This window comes from Uloborus diversus, chromosome 9, assembly GCF_026930045.1.
Source record: "Uloborus diversus isolate 005 chromosome 9, Udiv.v.3.1, whole genome shotgun sequence".
NCBI lineage: Eukaryota > Metazoa > Arthropoda > Arachnida > Araneae > Uloboridae > Uloborus > Uloborus diversus.
In genome coordinates this window covers 150852435-150879763 of record NC_072739.1, presented here as the reverse complement: position 1 = coordinate 150879763, position 27329 = coordinate 150852435, and the positions used below count along the sequence as shown (strand labels likewise).

Genomic DNA, 27329 nt, shown 5'->3' with positions numbered 1-27329 from the left:
TGGAAATCCAGTAGCTTTGTTGTAAAGCTTCGCTCTTCCACGCCGCAGACCCGGCTTCGATTCCCAGGTTGGGCACTGCCGATTCAGCTTTTCTTTATTCAGTGGGTTGATAATATGAGCACCAAGCGTGCTTGGGAACTAAACCCTGTAGATTCCACGTTCGGCTGACAACCTATCCGGAACATCTTCCTTGCAAACCAGAGCCTTCGGTCATGGAAACTGAGATGGGTACGGTAGGCCTTCGCCTCCATGAGCTGTTGCGCCACTGAATTTAGTTTACTTTATTTTCAAATTATTTTAAATATTTATTTATTTTGAATTCTGGTTTGACTAATTTCCGCAGCACTTAGAAGGAGCAGACGAGGGTAACTGCCAATAAGGCACACCACTGTAGTTGGTTGCCATGATCGCATAAAAATGACTAAACAAAACTTTCACAAAAAAGAAAAAGTAAAAAACGGTATGAAAAAGAATTTAATTTTTACAGTTCATTTGTTCCAGACATCTTTTGATTTCATGAAATTAAATAGTACAACAACAACGACAGATGAACATCTTGACAGAATAAGAATGTCACTGAGGTACTTATCACGCATTCGTATTTCCTCAAGAAGGTGGTTCAGGAAAAAACGATGAAAACCTTCTCCCTGCAGTAACATTGCTGATAACTTGTTGTATCCCTTGCAAGAAAGTGGTCGTGACGGATTCTAAAAGGGAACGAGCCAATTCCATTTGTTCTCTCATCATTCTTTCTTCCCACTGGTGCTGTGCTTCAATTTGGCGCTCGAACCACTCTCTGTAGGATTCTATGGGCCTCTTGCTCGATTGTTCTTGATTTTCTAAAACTAAAAGAAATACAAAAGACTATATTAATAATTAAAATTATTGGTAAACATGCCTCTGCATTCGATGGAGAGGTAAAAGCTATACACCTGGCTCTAGATCAGTTGAAATACCGTGATTTTAAACTTAAGAAATGTGTTGTCCTATCGGATTCTCAAGCGGCTATTGAGGCAATAGCATCGATAAAGAGCTGCAAATCCCATGAAATTTCTGAATGTCGCAGTTTCATTAACGATCTGGTGAAGCAGAATATAAAAGTGGTGTTGCAGTGGGTCCCTGCACACTGTGGGATTAGAGGAAACGAGCTAGCTGATGCTCTGGCCAAAAGGGGGTCTGCTATTGTTCAGCTACCAAATGAGCCAGTCCCATACAATGCAATAAAGTTATATATGAGGAAAAAATCAAGAGTCTTTTTTTAGCAAGACCTAAAAGCTAGAAGCAACCACAAAGTTTGGTTTATAAACCATGATTTTGTCCCTTCAGCACCAAGAACTGAGTCAGTAGCTTTGTTTCAACTTTTAACTGGCCATGACTGTTTACCAAAACACCTTCACCGCTTGAGGATTGTCAAGAGTCCCAATTGTCCCCTCTGCAATTCAAACGAAGAAATGGAAATTCGTCACCTGCACACTTGCACCCAGCTTTCCAGACGTAGCCTGTGTGACCGTTATTGAGAAGCAAGAGAGCGTATCGGCAGCTAAATATTTCACTCGATTGTTCCTGCATTGTTCCTTGTTCTGTGTATTGTGTTTGTTTTTCCTATTTTGTTCTTTGTAACCTTTTCTTGCTGCCAGCCATTGGAAATTTTAAAAAAAAGTTTAAAATTATAAGTAATTTACATGATAATAAACAATTCATTCACTAATAAACAACTCTTATTTTGCTTTACTAAATGAAATTCACCAAGAAGAAGTACATTGTCGTTTTTAACTTCATTATTCGAGAAGTATTTTGTCTTATCTGCTTTCGCCCTTTCTAATGTCAAGGAAATGATGGCCATTTGTTAAAGAGTACATAATAGATGACCATCATTATCTCTAACATAGAACGATGACAACTCGATTAATCATCCGATAGATGGCGCCACCAGTCATCTCCACTATGTGGGCACGGCTAACTGCTTTGATACTATCTGACCATGCTTCCTGTGGAACAAAATGAGTTTAGCAAAACTGCTACAGAAATTTATGTTTAAAATTGGTGAGAAGGGGAGGAATGCAAATAAAGTTTAGGTTTTGCCTCAAAGCAACAATAGGATACCTTACTCTTGATCCTGGGATTGGAATTCTTACTGCTGCTCTGAAGAGGCGATATTGATGAAACAAAGACGAATATAAAGTCAATTCTCGATAACTCAAAGTCCCACGGGACCGGCTAAACGTTCGAGTTATGGGAAGTTTTTACAACAATATCAAAAATTTGAGGTCCGATGAAAACTCTGAGATAAAGAAATATTTGAGTTATAAGCTTCGAGTTATCGAGATTCGACTATAAATGCAAATGTACAATTATAGCTTCGTATATTTCTTGCTAAATGCTAAAACAAAAGAACTATTTAAAATATTTTTCAGGTGTATTATGGGAATGATGGTAAGGTGTACAGAAAGAGGAGGGAGGTGAGTACCCGCATCATGAAGGACGGAGTGCCCCATAACACTTTGATCAGACCCTGCATGTTCTTGCAATGTATACGAGTATTCACCTCCCTCCTCTTTCTACACACCTTACCACCATTCTCATAATACACCTGAAAAATATTTTAAATAGTTCTTTTGTTTTAGTATTTAGCAAGAAATATGCGAAGCTATAATTGTACATTTGCATTTACAGTCTAATCTCGATAACTCGAAGCTTATAACTCAAATATTCCTTTATCTCAAAGTTTTCATCGGATCTCAAACTTTTGAGACGGTTGTAAAAACTTCCCATAACTCGAACGTTTAGCCGGTCCCGTGGAACTTCGAGTTATCGAGAGTTGACTGTACATTTTTTGTTTTTTTTTTTGTTTCATCAATATTGTCTCCTCAGAGCAGCAGTAAGAACTCCAATCCCAAGATTAAGGGAAATGTATTAGTGACCATGACTCACCTTCTGTCAATGGTATTTCTGTCTCAGATGAAGGGCTGTTTTCGGGCTTGATTTCAGATGGTAACTCTCCATCACCTTCAATTAGTTCAACCTGCACTTTGATGCCATCTACTTCTGGCATCGTATCATCTGCAATCATACATAAATGACAACTAAAATTAAAAATTTTAAAAAACCCCGACTGGGTCGCAAATGTAGAATCAAGAGGGAAAATTGAAAATTCTCTTAAAAGGCTTATACTATTTGATATCAATTGCAAGTATTTTATTTGTTAACAAATAGAAACTGGCAACAGATAAAAATTTAAAATCATTGCTTTTAATTTCCTTGTGTGGCCGTGGTAGCCTGATCGGTAAGGCATTGGACTCGGGGCCGGAGGGCCTCGGGTTCGATCCTTGCTGGTCGAAGACCCACCGTCGTCATTAAAGGGGACTGGGCGACGTTAAATATGCTCGTGGTCTCAATGTCCTCCAAGTGAAACGATACCTCTGGGGGTGCTAGTACCAGGTAGCTATTAGCTCTTGGACTAGTTCTAAATTCTCATTAACTGCTCGATCCGGTGATGGTGCTGCCATCTATCGGTATATAAAAAAACAATGGAGGCAAGGCACATAGTATGCAGTCCTCGACATAAATGCAGTTGAAGTCAGTTGTGACTCTTGAATAGAATAGAATAATTTCCTTGTGGGGCCGTGGTAGCCCGATCGGTGGAGTGTCGGATTCAGGACCGGAGGGTCCGGAGTTCGAACCTCGATGGTCGAAGACCCACCGTCGTCATTAATGGGGACTGGGCGACGTTAAATATGCTCGTGGTCTCAATGTCCTCCAAGTGAAACGATACCTCTGGGGGTGCTAGCACCAGGTAGTTATTAGCTCCTGGACTAGTTCTAAATTCTCATTAACTGTTCGATCCGGTGATGATGCTGCCATCTATCGGTATAAAAATAATGGAGGCAAGGCACTTAGTACGCAGTCCTCGACATAAATACAGTTGTAGTCAGTTGTGACTCGGAATCGGTAATTTCCTTGTCGCCCAACAATGAATTCAGTTGCTAATCGCTGAAAAAGTGGCTTAGCCGTATTTAAAATCTTCTTTAAAAAGCGTTGCAATTCGAATTCCATATAACATGGAAGTTCCAAAGATATTCTATCAGACGCAAAAAAAAAAAAAACTTTTTATTTTGGTACCAAATTTTTAAATTGTTAAATATGTTTTCACTGCAAAAATTGTGAAAATCCTTTTAGAGGTTTTAACTAATATCTTAGTTAATTAGGGTCATCCGAAGACGCAACCTAGCTAAGAACACTCTCGAGCAACTCTCCTTTCGAACAAAAAAAAGTTTTTCAAAATCGTCCATCCGTTCAGGCGCTAGAGTGCCACAGACAGATTCACACACACACTCAGAGACACGTCAAACTTATAACCCCCCTTCCTTTGTGTATCGGAGGTTAAAAATAACTTTAAACAGGAAACATTTAAATGGGAGTGTACGCAATAAGCATTAAGACTGTTTACCACACAAAGATTAATAGTTATGAATTCCTATTCAGAGTCTCAACTGACTACAACTGTATTTATGTCGAGGACTGCCTACTAAGTGCCTTGACTCCATTATTTTATATACCGATAGATGGCAGCACCATCACCGGATCGAACAGTTAATGAGAATTTAGAACTAGACCAGGAGCTAATAGCTACCTGGTGCTAGCACCCCCAGAGGTATCGTTTCACTTGGAGGACATTGAGACCACGAGCATATTTAACGTCGCCTAGTCCCCTTTAATGACGACGGTAGGTCTTCAACCATCGAGGTTCGAACTCAGGAACCTCCGGTCCCGAATCTGACACTCTACCGATCGGGCTACCACGGCCCATAGTTAGGAATAATAATGGGAAAGGAATTTTTCACTGGGAGTCTGGTTCACATCTTCTATCAGTTTAGTGCTCTGGCAAGTTTGGTTGACACATCATTTTTTCAACAGGTAAATTTAATAGACAGATCAATTCAGCAACGACGTTTAAGGGATAGAGAATTTCGTCAATCCATAACTTATATACATAATCATTATCCAGGCGTTTTGTATCAAAACTAGCTCAATCCATGAGTTTTCAAAGGTGTTTTTTTTTCTTATTTTGATACTTTTTAGTGGATTATTCAAACAATTAACAATGGAAAGAGTACAGTAAAACATGTTCCTAGACGCTTAAATTATTTGCCCTTGTGTCTCCGTTGTCAAAATATGTGATCACAAAGACTGCCGGAAAAGCTCGCCAAAGTTAGAGAGTTTCGGTGAGTAATGTAAGACATCTTTCACCCGCTTTGCAGATGGATATCCTACTGCATGCAGACGATGAAATCGCGTGTACCTTTAAGTTTTCGCCAAATCCTTAAAAATTTTGCGCTTTTCTTAACATTTAGGCTGACTTTAAGACGTTATATCTCAATAACGGGGACACGAGGGCAAATCATTTTTGCGTCGAAAAATAAGTCTAAAGATGTTCATCGGATTGCTACCTGTTTCAATATTTTTCATTATTACACTATTCATGTTGTCCCCAGGTGAGTTTAGTGTAGAAATTATTTATTTATTTATTTAGAAGCTAAACTGCTTCACATACATAAGGACTGCGCACAAAACACCTTGCCTTCGGACACTCACAGGATTCCGAGTCACAACTGACTACAACTGTATTTATGTCGAGGACTGCATACTTAGAGCCTTGCCTCCTTTATTTTTTATACCGATAGATGGCAGCACCATCACCGGATCGAACAGTTAATGAGAATTTAGAACTAGACCAGAAGCTAATAGCTACCTGGTGCTAGCACCCCCAGAGGTATCGTTTCACTTGGAGGACATTGAGACCACGAGCATATTTAACGTCGCCCACAGTCCCCTTTAATGACGACGGTGGGTCTTCGACCAACGAGGTTCGAACTCGGGACCCTCCGTCCCCGAATCTGACACTCTACCGATCGGGTTACCACGGTCCACACTCACAGGAAAGATTTACAACACAAAGGAAGGGAATAATACCCAGGACACGGGCGGGAATCGAACCCACGACCTCCGACTCAGAAGACGAAGCTTCTACCACAGAGCCACGGAGGTTCATAGTCTTTACTAATAATAAAGCTGAATGTCCTCTGTCCGGATCTCTGTCTGTCAGGATGTCTGTGACGCGCTTAGCGCCTAGACCGTTCGGCCGATTTTCATGAAATTTGACACAAAGTTAGTTTGTAGCATGGGGGTGTGTACCTCGAAGCAATTTTTCAAAAATTCGATTTGTTCTTTTTCTATTTCAACTTTAAGAACATTTTCCGTAGCAAAATTATCATAAGGTAGACAAGTAAATTACAAAATTATCATGACGTGGAATGTGAGAGCGAATGAACATAGCCAATTGGCGAGAAATTCGTCATCCATTATTTGTAAATATACAGGCGAACCGAATGACCTTTTAATTTTCAACTGCGGGCAAAGCCGTGCGGGTACCACTAGTGTAGAAATATTTCAGTTAAAAGGAGAAAACATATATACGTCTTACTTTCATCCATGTTTACATCGTTCCGGACAAGAGTATAACCCAGGGTGTTGAGTTCGTTGGTGAAATCTTGGAAGTGCGTGCAGGACCTCAGGGCGCTCATGACGCCCTCATCTTGCCACTGAACTACCCTGATGCCGTTCCCTCGGAGTCGTTCCCGGCGCCGCCTCTGACGCTCGGCCTCGTTCAACAGGCGTCGTAGCTTCGAGTGAGCCTGTAAAAAGAGCTGGCATGTACAGTCTGGCTCTGATAACATGACGTCCGAAGGGCGAAGGATCCTATTCCTATTCCTATTCAGAGTCATAACTGATTACAACTGTATTTATGTCGAGGACTGCATACTAAGTGCCTTGCCTCCATTATTTTTTATACCGATAGATGGCAGCACCATCACCGGATCGAACAGTTAATGAGAATTTAGAACTAGTTCAGGAGCTAATAGCTACCTGGTGCTAGCACCCCCAGAGGTATCGTTTCACTTGGAGGACATTGAGACCATGAGCATATTTAACGTCGCTCAGTCCCCTTTAATGACGACGGTGGGTCTTCGACCATCGAGGTTCGAACCCAGGACCCTCCGGCCCCGAATCCGACACTCTACCAATTGGGCTACCACGGCCACAGGGCGAAGGATTAAGCGATTCCATTTGTAAAAATGAGGGTGAAGGAAGCTGTTTTGCATTGCTGATAGCGGATATTGGCGTTGTACCAAAACATAATTTTTTTTACTCTTTCAGCCCTAACATTAATGAGTTCGTCGAAAGCCAAGCATCAAGCTGTCAAAACTAAACCTGATTTTTCTGCGGTGCAGTTAAAATAATACACTGGTGCAAGAAATAAAGAGAATTTTCAGATGTGGACAATTATCTCCAAAACTACTGGACTAATTTTAATAAAATTTGGTATGTGCATACATTGAAACAATACAAAACAAAGAACCACCCATAATTTAAAATACACACCCATGATCATAAATAACACTCATTAGACTCGAAGGGTATGAAACAGTGGTTGCAAATTTAAACAAAAAAATTGGATTAGTAGGAGCAGTGGCGCACACAAGGGAGGGGTCCAGGGGGTCCGGACCCCTCCCATAGCTCTTGCATTTTTCTTATTTCAACTGATTATGATTCTATGTACTTTATACACAAAATATTTCCAAACAAAGAAAACAAGAATTTCAGCTCTAATAATAGGGAAAACAATCCTCTTGTTAAAAGATTTTTTGGAAAATGTGTACATTTCTCGTAACGAATTGCACAAGCGAGAGATCTTTTTCGACTTCGAGAAGACTAAAAACATATTTAAATAGTACTATGTATAATGAACGTTTAATGTGTTCTTGTACTGCTGAATTCAAGCAATGTCACCATCACACACTGAGGAAGTTATAAATAAAATCGAAAAATGAACTAGAAAACTAAATTGTATTCTACGATGTTTTGTAAACCTATAGAGGCAGACTATGGGTGACTGTAAATGAAAACAGAGTAATAATAATGTTTTTAGTTTTGTAATTACAGGTTAAAATGAGATTTTTCTTGTTCTTCAGACTTGATGCTTCTTATACTTGAATTTGGGCATCTGTTTTCATTTATGAACAATGATAAAAGTAAATACATTGCATAAATTCGTTTGCTTTCTGGTAATTTAAGTATCTGTTATTAATATTTTTTATTAATTAGTGCTAATTATTTATTCAATAATTTATTTTTTACTGTTTTTGTTCTCAAGAATCAATAAAATCAAGTCAATATGTTTGACGGCATATTGGGGTATGATATGAAAATGGGACTTTAACTATGGACCCACCCCTTGCAAAATTTTTGTGTGCGCCACTGAGTAGGAGGATATGGTCCCCTCTAACAGACATATATACCTTGCAGTGTGACTCCATACTTGAAATGAAGCAGTTTATAGGATCCTGGAGCAAATTTTTTCCGCTCGTTCAACAACGCTGTACTCAGGCTATGGTGGGTCCCCGGAGGGGTGTTGCGAGTTGCTATTGCGCTCCCTAGGCAGTCCCAGACATGTTCTATAGGGTTGGAGTCTAGAGATCTACTTGACCAATCCATCCAGTGAATATCCTCCCCTTCAGGAAATTCATCGACCAGAAGAGCTTTTTGTGACCTTGTGTTAACATCCATTAAAATTAACTCAGGACTAACAGCGCCCCTCAAGAGGTGAGCATAGGGCTCCAAGACCACATTCCTATACCTCGCAACTGTCACAGAGCCTCTCTCAATGACATGGAGGGGTGTGCAGCTATCTAACATGATGCCTGCCCAGACCGTCAAACTTCCTCCATAATGATCGATTTCGCGGATATTGGAGAACAAGTAGCGGGTCCCGGTTCAGCTTAACCAACTATTCTTGTTCTACGTTCATGTGGACAGAAGCAGGAACTCGGTGCCTACCCTCCAATATCCGTGAAATCAACTATTATGGCGGTGGTGGATTGACGGTCTGGGCAGGCATCATGTTGGATGGCTGCACACCCCTCCATGTCTTTGAGAGAGGCTCTGTGACAATTTCGAGGTATAGGGAAGTGGTCTTGGAGCCCTATGCTCACCTCTTGAGGGGCGCTGTTAGTCCTGAGTTAATTTTAATAGATGTTAACACAAGGTCACAAAAAGCTCTTCTGGTCGACGAATTTCCTTAAGGGGAATTATATTCACTGGATGGATTGGTCAAGTAGATCTCTAAACTCCAATCCTACAGAGCATGTCTGAGACTGTCTAGGGAGCGCAATAGCAACTCGCAACACCCTCCAGGGACCATCCATAGTCTGAGAACAGCTTTGTTGAACGAGTGGAAACAATTGCCCCAGGATCACATAAACTGCTACTTTTCAAATATGGAGTCACACTGCGAGGCCTATATGTCTGTTAGAAAGGATCATACCTCCTACTAACCCAATTTTTATTTGTTCAATTTTGCAACCGTTGTTTCATACCCTCCGACTCTAACGAGTGTTATTTATGATCATGGGTGTGTATTTTAAATTTTAAATGGTTCTTTGTTTTGTATTGTTTCAATGTATATACATACCGAATTTTATTAAAATCAGTTTTGGAGATAATTGACCAAATCTGAAAATTCTCTTAATTTCTTGCACCAGTGTAGAAAAGAAATTAAAAAAAAAATCTGAATATTGACGTTTTGAAATCAAATTATGTTTTTGCAATCCGAATTGCGATAGGACCCTACGCGTTGGGTTTCTTGTTTCTACAGATAGAATGGAATAGAACTGGCCAAGAAATTTGCTCTCGTCATATCATGACTGATGATTTTCTAGAATTAGAATTACGAAGCATATCCATACAAAAAGAAATGGTCATTAGGATGCGGCAATAAAAATGAAGATTTTACTGCCGATATCCACCAGTACACTTATCATAAAGATTATTTATAGCGTATAAGTTTATGTAATTTTATTTCTGATTAATCTTTAATAATGTGACTTATTAACCTGGAAATTTTGTATTTTGAAGAAATTTTGCTTTTTAAATTCATTTGTGTTGATGTTTTTCCTGAAAAAAAACACAATTTTACACCCCCCTCTTTCTTTTTTTAAATTAAAATCTGCTGAAATTGTGCCTGGAGTGAGCACAAACGATTTGTAACCATGGTAACGAAAATAAACGTTGTCCTCTTAATAAATATCAAAACAACGAGTTAGCATATTCTCGTTGTCATGCCAATCTGAAAAATCAGAGCACGGAAAAAACGTCTAATTCTAACATTTCAGATTTCACAATAATTAGTGTTGAATTCAAATATCTCAGAAACCCATTTCTACAGTTTCTGTTCGTTGCCTTTCCACGGCAGTATACGTTCTATAAGTTCAAGTTTATTTTTTAATTATCAAATACAAATAATTTATACCGTTTTTTCACATCACATTAGCAAATAAATAAATAAATAAGAAGTAATTTTTATTGTCTAAAAAATTTTTTTTTTTTTTTTTTTGAGCAATCACGATTGCTTATTGTTCTCACTTGACTGTTTTGATGTCCTTTGATTTTATTTTCCCACCGCCACCCTCTGCACCATCACCGTCGACCGGCTCTTCACGATGCTGCTCCTATAGCGAAAGTCGTCTCCAGGTTGCATCCATATCCTACACACACGCGCATACATACACAACTACACACACACACACACGCACACACACACATATACACACAAATACATACACACACATACACCTACACACATACACATACAATTACATACAGACACCTACACATGCACACACACACAAACACAACAACTACCCACACATTCATGCCTGCACGCAGACACAAACACATATGCCTACACACACATACACATACCCCCCCCCCACACACACATACACACACATTCATACACACAACTACTCACACACGTTTGCCTGCACACAGACACAAACACACATGCCTACACACACATACACATACCCCCTACACACGAACACACATACTGCCACACACAAACACACACGCCTACATACACACACTCGTGACTGCGAAAAACATCATTTGAATTCAAGATGTCAAAATGCAAATTATTATTATTATTTTTTTTTTTTTCAAAATGCCACAAACTTCAATTTTTTTTCTTCAGAGCCTGTGTTTGTCAAAGGCTTATTTCTAAACATTAAGGAGGAACATAAAATAAAGATATCTCGAAGTGAAAGTGAAAGCCATTATCCATTTCTCTCTTATACCTGCCGAAGATTCGCGAACGAGTTTTATGTGCCTTTGGAAAATCCCTTCTTAAAATGACTTCCCCTTCACTATCTTTTACAACTTATCATTCGCAAAGGGTGATAAAGATTGCTCTCGTATTCAGTCTGGACCGCAAACAAAGATTTCATGATGATAATGACTCACGAACTGTGATTCACAAATTAACGCATCAGTTCTAAAAAGAATGATTGTACCCCAGACATTAACAAACGTATTTCAAAGTAAAACATGCGTTGAATATTGGAATTGCACTGCTGTTGCGTAAATAGCTCAAATGATTTAATTTAAATTAAGGTAGACTAAATTTGTACAATTCTTGATTTGATTCCAATGACTTTGCATTAAATTTGAATATTTTTAATCTAACTTAAATATTTTCAGTTAAATTATTTAACAATTTTTTATTAAAATATTTGATTGATTGTAAGCCAAGTTCAATGGTTTTCCATTAAGTAACTTGAATCATGTCTCTTTAAAAATCAATAGCATGCAGAACTCTATAAAAAGAAAATGGTTCTGGTTGAAAAGTTGTTGTGATTAGATTTGATGACGTAAGAACCTTAGTGGAGAAAATAGCAAGAAAGACGAAAGAAATAAAATGTCATAGACAATAGGATCATAAATGACAAAAATTCCAAAATGAGATAAAACTATATGCAAAATTTACACAAAGCTTTCTATTTTAAATGCAGACAAAGAGTTTCAAATTTCGGTTAAAATCAGACTCTTTAGAAATAATGAACGTAAAAATAATTATCGACAAAAGAAAAAGAAAAAACGAGCAATACGAAGCTAACAAAGAACGAATAAAATCTACACAAGGACTAAGAGCAGAATTTTGAATCAAAAGTAAAAAGACAATCTTCTGAAAGAGTAGAATTTAGAATAAGATACATCTCTTCGTAGCATTTTTTTTAACTGGCGGAATTTGATTAAAGAATTTTAAATTAATAGGATTAAAATTCGGAAAATCATAGAAGATGTAACGAATAAATACCTTTCTGCTGAAAAGTAAAATAATCAATTGTCCAACGTATTGAATGTGCTTCAATACGTTGGATAATTGATTATCATAGAAGATGTGTTAAAAATTAAGACATATCGTTCGTAAAATATATATATATCTTACTACTATTATATATGCGAAAGTTTGTCTGTATGGATGTATGGATGTATGGATGTTTGTTACTCTTTCACGCAAAAACTACTAAATGGATTTTGATGAAACTTCACAATAATATAGCTTATGCATCAGAATAACACATAGGGTAGTTTTCGTCCCATTATGGGGGGGGGCAAAACCCCCTTTGGGAGGCAATAAAACACAATTTTAGTATAAATTCTCTAATATGGGGATGAAAAAATACTTGCACATATTAACATTATATGTCCATCGAAAGCTCTGATTTTTCTGCTGAAGATGGCACCTTTTCGAAATTTCTAAGTAGAATAAAAAACGAGTTATGAGCTTTTTAGTTCCATGTTCGAAGGCTTTTCTTAACTCAATACAATATTTAGTGTATCATCTCAACTCCCTGTCGATAGCGACTATTGTATTGTTGACTATCTTTGCTTTTCGTGACTGTTCAAGGCTTTTCTCAAGTCAAATCTTGAAGTAAGATTTTTGCACAAGATTGGCAAATAATACATGGATTTGGCTGATTTTTTTTCCCATTTTAATGCAACTTTGAGGCAATTAATGGTTTTTTTTTTTTTTTATTTGTATTGACTGGGTATATTTAATCGATCAGCTGGAATCTAGCCAAACTTTTTTTGTGGAATCATTTCAATAGCTAAGGCATTTGGCATTTTTTTCAACTGTCGCTGTTTTTGAAGCTAAAGACTACGCAGTACTGTGTTTCTCGGTTTTCACCATGTAACCGAATATCGCCATTTCTTTAATATTTCTTTAAATTTGTTAACACGTAAAATAATTCGCCAACTAATTCGCAAATTCATAAACAGCGCAAAAACTTCCATTACTTTGTCTTTGCACACAATTTCATACAATTGCCAAATTTTTACTGTTTATTGGAAACATTTCGGGTAGCATCATTGTTGATCCCATTTTGGGACGATTTCTACTGTAAGAAGTTATACATTATACAATAATTTAGATTGCCGGTGTAGCGCTGGATATTATGCATTTGATGGAGATCGGGATTATAAGGGAACTGTTTCACTTTATTTAAGAATAGTTGACCTCACTCGAATAGGTTTTGTTTTGGGAATTACCCATGACTTCTTTGCAACTCCTGAACGTTTTCGTGATTTATTTTTTGTGATTTTTGGGTGTCTTCTCAGTTTTGCCGACATTTCATTTACTCCCCTTCCCCCTAATTTTCAGTTTTAATCATACCTTTTGATACATTTAAGGGGACAGACAATTTGAAATATCGACGAAACTAGAGACAAACTATTTTTTGGTAACTATTTGACCTCTGCCTGTAATGACCATTAACTTAAATCAATTGAAAAAAACTACATCAACGTGAGCGAAGCCGCGGGTAAGAGCTAGTATATATATATATTCATGATTTATTCGCAACTCCAGAGGTCGAATATGCTACCTTGCGGTGATCAACAATACTACCGAAAAAGATAAAACATTCCATTCCACGTGTTTTCTTTGGGGTAAATCACAGGCTTCAGACAGTTTATGGTGTAATGTAATTTCAGAAGAATAGAAAAGAAAGCTTCCCACAAACACTGTGAAAAATTACTGTCATTCACAAAACGTCAAAGCAAGTATAAGTTACGGCATTTGTTTGTTTTACCTTTTTCATCCGCCATTAAACAATGGCTGCAGCGCCCCTATAATCTATTGGAGTTGCGAATCTCTAGGAGCTTGGTAGCTCTTTCGAGAGTCAAAATTAACTTTCAAAAAAAAAAAGCAAATTAATTTGGTCCAGACAAATTAAAGTGTTCGTAATTCGCAACTCCAATAAACTATAGGGGGCGCTGCAGACACTGTCTAATGGCGGATGGATTTAAAAGGTAAAACAAACAAATACTGTAACTTATAACTTGCTTTGAAGCTTAATTAATGACAGTAATTTTTCATCGTGTTTGTGGGAAGCTTTCTTTTCTATTCTTCTGAAATTACATTACACCATAAACTGTCTGAAGCTCTGAAGCCAGTAATTTACCCCAAAGAAGATACTTGGAACGGATTGTTTTACCTTTTTCATTAGTTTTGTTAATCACCGTAAGGTATCGTATTCGAGCTCTGGAGTTGCGAATCAAGGAATGCAGTCAGGAGTAAAAGCATTATTTATTACTAGCAAAAATACCCGGCGTTGCCTGGGTCAGAAATAAATGTAAGAAACAATCGCTACTTCCTTTCGTTTTCTGTTTTAACTGAAAGAACTCAAAATATATCACTTTGACGTGATTAAAAATCGAGCTTCTTCCTTACCCATTAAAGTAAAATAGCAATAAGTACAAAGGTAAAGAAAGAGGTAAAACATTCCATTCCACGAGTTTTCTTTGAGGTAAACTAAACGTCAAAGCAAGTTATAAGTTATATGGCATTTGTTTGTTTCACCTTTTTTCATCGGCCATTAGACAGTGGCTGCTGCGCCCCCTATAATTTATTGGAGTTGCGAATTTAATTATTTAATGGGGAAATGATATGAAATTTACTGTTTTCCACCATAACTTTTTATAACTAAGTTTTTAAGGAATAAATTGCAGCCTAAGTTGCTCCCTCATAATGTATCTATCTATGGTGGAAAAATGGTTAAAATCCCTCCAGTAGTTTTGAAGTTTACCCCGGACATCCGGACAGAGATTAGCCCTTTATGTATAAAGATGAGGATGCAATTTCTAAGAAAGCAATGTCATGCTTGCTCCAGAGAGGCCTTGTTTCAAAATTTACATTATGATTACTTTTAGTATTGCTGTTGTTAGGCAACGAATTTTCGAAACAATGGGTTTAATCTTTAATCATTTGATGCGGAAATTACATGACATTTACTCTTTTCGATCACGACGTTTTCAGACTAAGTTTTTAGCGATAAATTATAGCCTAAGTTGTTCCCCAATTATGTAGCTATTTATGGTGAAAAAATGGTTAAAATCCCTCCAGTAGTTTTGAAGTTTTCCCCGGACATCCGGACAGAGATTAGCCTTTTATGTATAAAGATTATTTATTTATTTATTTATTTGAAACTTCTTTTTCTTTCTTCTTCTTCCTGTTTCTATGCCCTATAGTTGATAACTCCGTATTTCTAATATCTATGACTTTTGCATGAGTTTCAGGTATTCAATTTCTTCATTCTAAATACCTTACCATAGAAAAGAAAAGAACAAGTAATTAAAATTAAAAACTTAAAAAAAAAACGACTCAGTCGCAAATGTAGAATCAAGAGGGAAAATTGAAACTCCTTTTGAAAGCTTAATACAGTCGACGAACGTTATAACGACCCTTGTTGTCCAAACAAAATCGGGCACTATAACGAAAGGTCGTAATAACGTATTGCGTGTTATTTAGTCATTTTTTAATGCACTTATAATTTCTCATACACTGTCAAAAATGAAACGCTCAATTTTAACGATTCGGCAATCCTCGAGCACTATTTCGTTATTTTCGACGATCCTTTCGTCACCGAATCACGTGATATTTGACGAAACCAGAAATCTCAAACTTTTCACGAAATTATTTCGTCCCGATTTCGTCACATTGCAGAGCATTCTGGGAGTTTTCGTTTCAATCTTGTACTTGCTCGTTAAATTCTTACCTCAATTATTCTAAAGAATTCATAAAAAAGGTTAGTATTTATTGAAATTTGTATGTGCAATGTGCCTTCTTTTATGTATTGTTACATTTTTGTTTAGTGTTGGGTTTATAGTTGTATTTAAAACACATTAAAATTGAAAACGAAGGGTTCGATTAGGTTTAGAATTCTGTGTGTTAACTTTGAGTCACCTCCACGTTAGGCTTAGCTAGCGTTGTTTTTCTTTTTATTTGTAAAAGAAAATGTTGGTTCGTCGACATTTCTTTCCAAAAGCGTACTTCCTTTATTTCGTTAAAAAAATTACAAACATGGCTAAAGAGTTTGCATGAATTTAAACTTACAAAAAAAAAAAAAAAAAAAAAAACCCTCCACCGTTCATAGCTTAACTAACACAGATGATAAATACAGCGATTTTATAAAAGGCTTAGAACTTTGAAGCTTTTAATTTCAACATGGAATATATTACATGGTTATGTGTTTTCATTCTTCTCCATGAATTTTACAAAAATAATTCTGTTAAACGAAGTGTATTTTTTAGTTTAATAGTTCAAATTTGTTTCATTCTGCATTTTTATTTTCTTAAATTAATACTATATAACAATCCCCCAATATGCTTACCAGCTTATCCCATGTTGTTTGTATAATCTCGTTCCCTTCGGCAAATGTTTCTAGCAATAAGTGCTTATGTTCATTATTTGTGCAGCCTTTTTACTTTCTTCTATATCTAATTTATAGAAGAAAGTATTGGATTCGTGCAAATTTTCGAATTTCGAATTTTGACGGATTCGAACGTTTTGAGGTGTGCTGAGTCCATTTCGACTATTTTTGGAAAATGTCTGTCTGTCTGTGTGTGTGTGTGTGTCACGTCTGTGTGTGACCAGTTTTTTGTGGCCGCTCTACAGCAAAAACTATCGCATGAAATTGAACGAAATTTGGTACACATATGTGACCCTATGTGAACTTGTGCCCATTGGTTTTTGGCGCGAATTCCTCCAAGGGGGGGGGGGTGGAGCAATGGGACGTTTTTTGAGTTATGCGTGATTGCTATTCCTCAGGAAGTAACTGGCGGAATCAAACAAAATTTGGTCCATATGTTGCCCCTAACTGGAGCAGGTGCTGATTCAATTTTGGTGTCAATAGCTCAAAGGGGGTTGAGTTATAGAACGTTTTTTGTCGTGAATTGTGACTGCTGTATCTCAAGAAATAACGAACGGAATCAAACAAAAATTTTTTGACAAGTAGCCCTTAGTGGGTATAAGAGCTGATTTTATTTTGGTGTCAACAGCTAAAAAGGAGGTAGCGCAATCGCCCGTTCTTTTCTTCCATTGTGAGTGCCCTATCTCAAGAAGTAATGCTACGTTCTGTTTGAAATTTGGAATATATGTGAATCCATACGTAAACAGGTTTTGGTTCAATTTTGACTCCAATTGCTCCAAGAGGTATTGATTTTTTTTTTTTTTTTGCGAATAAAAATAGTTTTATTAATGCAACAATAAGAAAGATAAATCGTAATAGATTGTCGTCTGCGTATTTCTCGTGATTTTAATTGTATGGAAATGATCGGAAATATTATCTCAATGAATTAAAATTTTTAACTGTTGCCATCTTATGTTTTTTAATAAATAAAATATTTGTAATTAATTCAAGTAAGGCTTTTAAAGTAACTTTCAATTTTCGCCATTTGCTTTGCTTTTACAGTAATTCAGACATAGGGATGGTCGTCAAGTTTTTGCATGTGTCATTTTGTTTTTGTTAGGAATATTGCTTCCTCGTCAAGCATGGGGAGGGATCAGAAAAAGGAAAAATATCGAAGAAAGTTTCGTGATGGCCACAACATACTAGTTTTTTTTTTTTTTTGTTACTTGCATAAAACATGAAGTAAAGTAAATATCAATTTGATAAAAATCATTTTAAGATAGAGAAAATATTAATTTCCATAAAGAACTATATCTTTGTGCTTGATATTTCAGCAGAATATTTTCAATATTTTTTCAATTTTTCCGCAAATTAAAATAAATTATTGAAGTGAAGTTTTAATGTTTAACCTCGATTTAAAAAGAAAAGATAGTATAGCATGTTTGAAAATTATAATAACAACAATAAGCATTTTTTGTTGTTTATTTTCCCACTTCATGCACTAAATTTATAAGTTTTTCTATGTCAATTTGTGTTACGTGATTTGTCATAATTATGAATTTTTCCATTATACATAGTTTCTACAGCTAAAATAAATGCAGCATTACTTTTATTGCCATATTTGCCACCTCAAGATATTGTCAACAAAAAGTGAGAAATCCCGGTCTACATTAAATCAGACTAAGAAGCATTTTATAGATGAACTTCCAATAAATCCAAATCTTTGAGTTGGAGTTGTGATTTTGCTGCATATAAAGTAAAATGTCTGAAAATTTAACCGAACTTAAATCTAAAAATTAAAAGGATAATGAAAATATATGATAAGCTTTATATACGTAACAAGCTTTGCTCACCACACTAGTCCCTATTTTCATTATATACCTTTGAAAAAAAACCCATTGATATCAATCAATTAGTTCTCAAGACACAAACAAACAAGAAAATGCACTTTGTTATTGGGTTTCCCCTATCTTTGGCAACTCTTCTCCCTTGGCGTTTTTTTATTTACTGCGTGAAAATTGCATATTTTAAAAATCAAATATGCTTAGTTAAAAGGTGATACTCCCTTCGTCTCCGTCCCAAACTAGTAGAGCTACGTTTGAATATTTTTGTACTAGTGATTGATTCTGATGATTTTATGATTTTGTTCGAATATTTTTTAAGGATTTCAAGATTCTATACTATCAATTAACAACTTTACTTGGCAAGCATTCCCTCTTAAAATCATTACCAGCAGGGTTAAAAAAATCCGAAGTACACACGCCCTTAAGCTACGCCCCATTTTGAATGTACTCTACCCCCAGTATAGCAGAAAAATCAGTTTTTTCCCCCCTACTAAATCCCTATCCATCAGCTAGAAGATAGCTTTATGTAATTACTAGTTAACTTATGAAATGGAGCGTGGCTTCGAGTGTTGGAGCCCTGGGTTTTTGACTCTTAATTTGATAGTGGTTTAAGGAGGTAAAGCTCGGTAAGTAAATGTTGTTTATTGATAACATAGCACAATAAAATCTCTGAAAAAAGTGCAAATAAAATCATAATCACAAGTTTCAGTACTACTTAATTCATAAGTACTTTATTGGAACTAATGTGGGTAGGGCGGGGAGTACTTCAGAAAACATTCGTGAAGAAAACGGAACACGAAAATCGGAAAAAAACGGTGTATTTTGGCTATGGGTTAAAATAAAAAATAAATTAAAAAAAAAAATCACAGATCAACAATTTTCGCACCCTTGATTTTTTTTATAGCTCAAAAAAATGAAAATTCACGACTTGATGTGCAAAAGAATTAACTCGTTTAATGGCTAAATAATGCTGATTCCCGATAAATTGAAGAAACTCTATTTCTAGAAGATTATTCAGAAATTAATTTCAGAAACTGAGAGTCTAGCTGCCTAAATAAAAATCTTGTTCATCCGCTGTAAAAATAACTCATTCTTGCAATCTGCTTGAAAAAAAGCTGTCAGCATCGAAATAAGCATATAGTTTTAAACTTATAAAAATAAAATGCTTTTCAAAGTCACAAGCGAATCGTAGCTTTTTAACTTAAGGAAAAAAAACCTCAGATTTTGAAAGAAATCGTGAAAACATGTTTTATTTCAGAAATAAACTGCTGAATTTAATCGCAAAACTTTTCTCGAAATAGAAAAAAGATCCATGTGCATGAGGGCATACACCCATGGACTTAAACCTCAATTATTATGTATATATTCTCTTTTTAAAACTTTTTTAGGATGAATCCAACATCACGAAGATAACCAGAACAAGGACAGACGAAGACTTTTTCATAATTATAACAATATTCTAAATGTTCGTATATTATACATTGATTTCATGTTACACATGTTTGGAAATAAAAATAAGAACTTAGGGGTAAAAAGCAAAAGTATATTTTATAATTATTTAACAAACATTACACTAAATTAATTTTACCAAAAGATTTATTTCACATCTGCATTTTTTTAAGATATATATTTTCAAATACCTTTTGCAATTTTGGCAGAGAATTGTTTTCAAAGTATGAAGTATGAAATGCATGCAATAATAAAGTTCCTGCATTAAACATAAATTTGACCAAATAAACATTCTACATACAAGCAAAATTAATAAAACAAATAACTGATTGGAAAAAGAAAAAGGTAAGCTTTCTCTTAAGATTATCTAATTTTATTTTCTGTATCTAATTTTATAACAAATATATACTAACTTAAAGTTGTCCATTTTATTGTACTTTTTCTTCGAAATTTGTGGTATAAGTTGGATAAAAAAAAAAAAAAAAAAAAAAAAAAAAATCTGGAATTTTTTCATGCGATGCAATGAAGAAGAAACTTCCCAGCAATTTTCTCCCGAGCATATATCGATCTAACTGTTCATAAAAGTAGCACATGATTAATTTTTCCAGAACCCAATGTCTGCTGAGGAAGTAGCACTTTTATATTCCCAGTAGGACAGGGCGATGTAGGAATTTCTACATCGTGATGCATCGCCATCCTTACATGCGATGCATCGCGATGTAGTCCAAACAGTTTGAAATATTCTTCCCGCTTTAGGGGCACCCCCCTTCCCTCATTAGGGGAGTTTTCCGTACAAAAATCCAGGCTTTTGTCAAATCTTTTTCTAATTTGGCACATAGGTCCTTTAATCACATGGGGTAGTACCCCATATGAATACTACCCCATGGGAAACTATCCTATGTGGATTTCCAGCATCAAAAAACATCTGGGCCGAATCTGGAAAAGATCCGACGAAAACTGGATTTTTATATGGAAAACTCCTATGGGCTTTGCCACACATAGCGGGACGAAAACTACACTATGAGAATTCCCAAGCATCAAAAGACAAATGTACCAAATTTGGAACAGATCAGACAAAAACTGGGTTCTTATAAGACCCCCCCCCCACACACACGTGGTTTCCCACTCCATAGCGGGACGAAAACGGGATTTCCCGAGCGTCAAAGGACATCTGTGACAATTTTGGAAAAGACATGATAAAACTGGATTTTTGTAAGAAAACCCCTCATTTGGTGGTTGTCCCCCATACCGGGGCGAAAACTACCCTATGAGAATTCCTGAGCATCAATGAACGAGCCTCTATGCCAAATTTTGGAAAGATCCGACAAAAAATGAATTTTTTCCAAGAAAAACCCCTATCGGGGTTGCCCCCCCACCCATACATTGACGAAAGCTAACCTCCGTGAATTCCTGAGCATCTAAGAACCTCTATGGAAAATTTAGAAAATATCGGACAAAAACTTTTTTTTATGTAAGGAGAACCCCCAATGCAGGGTTGCTCCCCCCCCCCATTATGGAGGGTTGAAAACTACCATGTGTGAATTCCCGAGCATCAGATGACCTCTGTTCCAAATTTGGAAAAGATATAGCGGAAAGAAAATCACCCTATGAGAATTCCTGAGCATCAAATAACGAAACTCTGTGCCTAATTCGGAAAGATCCAACAAAAACTGGATTTTTTGTAGGAAAACTACCATAGGGGTTGCCCCCCCCCCCCATAGAGGGCCGAAAACTGCCATACGTGAATCCCCGTGCATGAAAGAACCTATGTGCCAAATTTTTTAAAGATCAGACAAAATTGGATTTTTCAAGGAACCCCCTCCCCCCTCCCCTTATAAAGTGATGAAAACTACTCTGCGTGATTCTTGAGCATCTAAGAACCTCTGTGGCAAATTTAAAAAAGATCGGACAAAAACTTTTTTTTTAATACGCGGAACCCCTAATGCGGGGTTGTCTGTCCCCCCTCCCCCCGCCCCCTACATAGAGGGACATAAACGACCTTGTGTGAATTCCCGAGCCTCCGATAACGAACTTTTGTTCCAAATTTGGAAAATATCCGACAAAAATTAGATTTTTTGAAGGAAAACCCCCATTATGGGGGGTTTAATTAGATATCATGGGGAGTTTAATCTGCAATGATTTCTTTTACCTTTTTTGAGAAGTTGTTTGTTTGCATTTTTACATAAATAAAAATATGCTTGACATATCTTGTTTGCCTCTTTTTTTAACAATTACTTGTCTTTTTTTGATTGGGGGGGGGGACTGCAGGCCCGTTGTTTCAATTTTTTTCCAAATATGACGAAGAGTCTGTACTCAATAAAAATTTTACAGAAAACCAACTAAAACAACGGGCAGTCATGTGTAAAAACATGAATGTTCAAAAATCAAGACGGGAGGGGGGGGGGGGGTCAATTGACCCCCTGATCCCGTAAATGACGAGCCTGTGTAAGTGACTATACGCAATAAAGTTGGAAACTACGGTGGTAAGATTCTGAAGTTGGGATTTGATCACACGCACACAAATCTTATAAAATACAGTCGAACCTCGTTATAACGAACTTAAAGGGACCATTAAAATCGATTATTATAAAACGTGGTTCGCTTTATCCGAAAAACAATAAAGAATAAGACAAGGATTGCAAAAAAGTTCATTTCAGCAGTTATTTGTTTTAAGCGTGTTCGAATTAATGAAGTTCGACTGTATTCTCAAAAAAAAAAAAAAAAAAAAAAAAAAACTAATGTGCTCAAAGAAAAAAAAAAAGGAAATAAATTTTCTTAAAAATTTACGAAATTAACGTCCTCATATATGACGAAATTAATTTGACGAAACTAATGCTCTCAAAACTATAAAAATGATTGTTAATTTGACGAAACTAGAATGAAGAAACATTTCGTTACATTTGACGAAATTCGCATCCTCAAACCACTAACAAAAGCAGTTTCTTCAGTTTGACGAAATGTTCGCTCGGAGCATATCCCTGGAAGTGGTTTCGTCAAAAACGAAGGAAATTTCGTCAAATTTGAAAGTCCATTTCTGAGAGTGTAGTTATGCTTCGTTTTGAAAAATAATCAAGAAACTAACAAAATAAGTTAAAAAAATTGTGTTAGTTTATTTTCTTTTTGAAAAATGTATGCTGCAGTTGTAGAAGTTTTTCGCTTTTTTGATTTTTTCAAATATATATATATATACATATAGATATAGATATAGATATAGATAGATAGATAGATAGATATAGATATACATAATTCGTAATGTCTACCATTTGCGTGCGAATTTCATCACTTTTTTAACCCAAAACCAAGAAATAATTCTTTTCAATGGAAATATTTTACCTTTAGAAACATAAAATGTTTAAATATTAGTTTTCGAATAGTTAGTCCTAAGGATAATACAAAAACTGAAAATTAGTTTTGGACATTGTATTGGAATGAACGGTTCAGTTCGGGAGCTCTAATGGACAGTAAAATAACATTGCATCTATGGAATAGGAAATGGGACTTCATGACTCGGTCTCTATAACGGAAGGGTCGCAGTAACACAGGAGGTCGTTATATAGAGCGTTGACCGTACTATTAAAAATCAATTACAAGCTTTTTTTTTTTTTTTTTGCTAACAAATAGAAACTGGCAACAGATAAATTTTTTTTCAATCAACCGCATTTTATCAGACGCAGAAAAAAGTACTCTTTATTTTGGTACAAATTTTTAAAAATTTTTAAGTATTTTTCACTGCAAAAATTGCGAAAGCCTTCTAGAGGGTTTTAATTAATGTCTTCGTTAATTAATATTATCCGAACACGCAATCTAGCTAAGAACACTCTCGATCAACTCTCCTTTCGAACGAATTTTATTTATTTATTTTTTTTTCCTTCAAAATCGGTCCATCAGTTTAGGCGTTAGAATGCTACAGACAGATACACAGGCGCGTCAAACTCATAACCCCCTTATTTCGGGGGTTAAAACATACATACAGTGAAAAAGGTGGGCAATTGTTATGTTGAAAAATAAAAGCTACTGACAATAAAGTTATAATAAAATATTTATAATTATTATTATTTATTATTTTTTCAACACGCTTTTATTAGCTTCACTTGTATGTTTGTGAGTAACTCTCCTTTGGACTAAGAGCAAGTGGCTTATTACTGTTAGTACATTTCACCACTTTATGAGCTGAACGGTTTAAGGCGCGGGACTTCACTGACGTCCACTTCCGAGAATCATTGGGTGTGCGTTCTAATCCCATCTATACTGAAATTAACTTATAATCTTGCAACTCAATTTTCGCCCACTTTTTGTGATCGGATTCTTTTAAAATTTGGAATGCAACCTCAGATTCGATGACAATGCAATATTCTGTAATCAAATTAATTTATTAACGATGAGTTATTAGTTTATTCTAATTAACACGCTTTTATTAGCTTAACTTGTATGTTTGTGGGTATGTTTGTGGGTCTAACTTTCCTTTGAACAAATAGCCAGTGGCTTATTAGAATTACAACGTACAAATCAGAGCTGCGGAGTGCAACAATGTTTGCACATGAATTTACCAGAAAGCATTCAAAATGTGTCTGATGCAAATAATGCAATAGAATACTAAGATGTATTCCATTATAAAAATCGAACACACGCACAAAGATTTTATTTAAGAGTTACAAGTGTTAACAATATTTAATATCTAAATTTTATTTGAAAATAAAATAATAGTTTAAAAAACTAAAAAAACACGCTTTTGTAGCAAAATGAACTAAAAAGTTAAGAAAATTGCTTTGCAAGTATATAAAGTAATTGACCAAACACTTAATTTCACTGTAATAGAAAAAAAGCATGGGGGGGGGGGGGCTGTCTATTTACATTTTTGCATGGATAACAAGTGAAAGAAATTTAAGAAAACTGATAAGAAGCCCCCACGCTTTTTTTCTATTACAGTAAAATTAAATGTTTGGTCAATTACTTTATATACTTGTCATCCAAAGATTATATTTAACTTTTTAGTTCATTTTGCTACAAAAGCGTGTTCTTTTAGTTTTCTAAACTTGATGTTTAATAGACAGACAACTCGATTACGAAATTCCGTGTGCGATTGAACTGGCTTCAAAAACAAATAGAAATAAACTCCAAAAAGCAAACAAAGCAACGCCATGAATTTTAGTGGAAAGTTAATGCTTCAAGCGGGGAAACCTCTGGGAGGGGGGGGGGGAGATACATGTCACAAGCTGCGTCACTGATATTTTAGGGATAGAGTTGTTTAAGGAGGTCTACCTCTATTTTTGGAGGGGGGGGGGGTCTCGTTCTTGGGGCTGTACATTAGAGTCTGAGAGGTGCGTCGCCATTGATCTTTATTTGGTTGAACACTTTTGCTTTAATTTTAGCATCGTTCAAAGAATTTCCCTCTAAAATCTCACTGTAAATCCTCCCTGTATGGATGCTGGCAGATTTCTTTTCAAATGAAAGTAAACATTTTTCATTATAATTTAAACCTCAGTAAATTATTTTCTCAAAATAAAATTATTTTAATCTGATTGCCTCTTAAATATTAACTTAATTAATGTAATTATTCCTTTTCACTTATTTTTTTAACTTCTTCAAATTTTCTATTTGGAAACACATTAAATTACGTTCAGAGTGAAAGGGAACAAGGGGGTTAAGGGGTTCACCCTCACATTCCGAAAATCCTCAGTTTCTAGCCACATTACCAAACTTTGTATGTTAATATATTGAATATCATAAGATAAGAATAAAAATTCTGGCTGCGTTAGTCAGCGGTACAAACATTATTTGTTACACATCTTTCTTGTGCACATATCCTCAAAGGCGGTTCGTGTCTCGTACAGAGGAAAAAGAGGGGGGGGGGAGAAACCGTCACCTCACTTTTAAAATAAAGGAGTTTTGCCTCTTCATTTAACTGTTCAAAATTTACGGTCGGACGAAAAATGATAGTATTGATCGATTAACGTGTTTGAAAAAAAAAAGAATTGACTTCATAAGCGTGTGTTTCACACGTTTCCTATGTTATTACTTAATAAAATTTAAATTGGAACTTTGAATTAAAAGGATGGAGAAGGTCATTTAATTAATAATGATGTTAAAATTCAGCTGTTCAGTTTTTTTCTAAAGAGTTTTTAAAAAAAAGAGAGCTTCAGAAATGCCACCAAACTATCGAACCCCCACTTTTTTGGTGCACCTAGCCGTCTATGAATATTCCCCTATCATAGTCAGCCTTTGCCTCTGATTCTCCTATTAGTCACGGGGAGTCTGCACACTATCAGGGTTTGAGTTACCGTTTTACCTATGAGGTCGTCCACCTAGAGGCCCCTTAGCTCGAGGGGTTTCAAAAACTTCAAATTATAAAAATTAGAGCGAAATACGGTTTTGAATTGTTTTTTACGATGTTTAAAATCTTGAGCAAAGTATGCAGCTTTTGATATCAAGAAAATCATGTTTTTCAATCTTTCCTTATAGTAAACACTCTCAGTGTGCCAAAGAAGTGACATATGCAATGACGTAAAATATATGTTTTTGCAACTTTACAGTATTATTGTACTGTTCAAGGGAAGCTGCAGATGTGTCTGGTCCAGGGGCGTCCACAGAAATTTTGTCGCCCGACACAAATAACTTTTCCGGGCTCCCTTCCATTCCCCCAGGTTCCCACTCCTTATATTTCACACCTAGTTTTTAAAATATAGGACCCCCTTCAGGAACGAGCCAACAGGTGTCTTTTCTCCCCCCTCCCTGCGCACGCCCCTGGTCTGACCTACTGTCCTAAAACTCCTAAATCGGTGCCTACGTTTATATTAAGATATCAATTTTAAATAATTTGGGGAAAAAGTTGAATCTATTTTAATATTGAAACGTGTCAAGTTAGAGAAATATTTTTCAATGCGCGACCCAGGGGCACCTCTATGGGAGGTCACTGTGACCTTCCAAAAATTTCCTTATACGGTAAATTTTGCCTGACGGTCTGGCAAAATTTCAAGTTCTATTCGGGAAAATTATCGTCATTCGGCAAAACTTGGAGTTCCATTCGGCAAAATAATCATAATTCGGAGAAATTTAGAGTTCCAATCGGCAAATTGAGAAGTTCCGTTATTTTAAAAATTTTAAGTTCGGGGCTCCCCTGTTGCAGCCTTTCAAACTTAGTGCGCTTTAGTCTTGCATAGGAACAACTTACATAACTTCCTTACGCATCATACCTTCCTGAGTTCCTCTTCAATGCAGCGTATCTGAAAGGAGCCCTGAGCCCCTTTCAGCTCCCGCAGCTGACCCTCGAGGCTCGCGATGCGGGCCCTCGTCGCTTCCTGGGCGGGACTGGCCCCGTGTTTGGGGGGCCCAACGGCCCTGCAGGGCCCTTCCTCCTCCTCGATGTCTAGGGGCTCCTGTTTAATCCACTTCGACCGCTCCATCATGGGTACGCGTCCGAAGTACGCGTGCGCCGTACGACTCTCTGCGA

At 36.3% G+C, this 27329-nt stretch overlaps 1 protein-coding gene across 1 annotated transcript; it reads right to left on the bottom strand.

The window, feature by feature from the left end:
* Positions 1–463: 463 nt before the first annotated feature.
* LOC129230053 (uncharacterized) lies at positions 464–27329 on the bottom strand. The gene is made up of 4 exons (XM_054864438.1): positions 27073–27329; positions 6482–6692; positions 2932–3060; positions 464–845 (listed from the first exon to the last, which is right to left on the bottom strand). Exons 1-4 carry the CDS (start codon positions 27283–27285, stop codon positions 607–609), a joined length of 792 nt encoding a protein of 263 aa, XP_054720413.1. The 5' UTR covers positions 27286–27329; the 3' UTR covers positions 464–606.

Coding starts and splice junctions, on each gene's coding strand:
- LOC129230053 (XM_054864438.1), bottom strand. CDS start 27,285: ATGATGGAGCGGTCGAAGTGGATTAAACAGGAGCCCCTAGACATCGAG. Junction 6,693..27,072: donor TTGAAGAGGAACTCAGGAAG/GTATGATGCGTA, acceptor CTCTTTTTACAG/GCTCACTCGAAGCTACGACG. Junction 3,061..6,481: donor CGATGTAAACATGGATGAAA/GTAAGACGTATA, acceptor GTATGATTGCAG/ATGATACGATGCCAGAAGTA.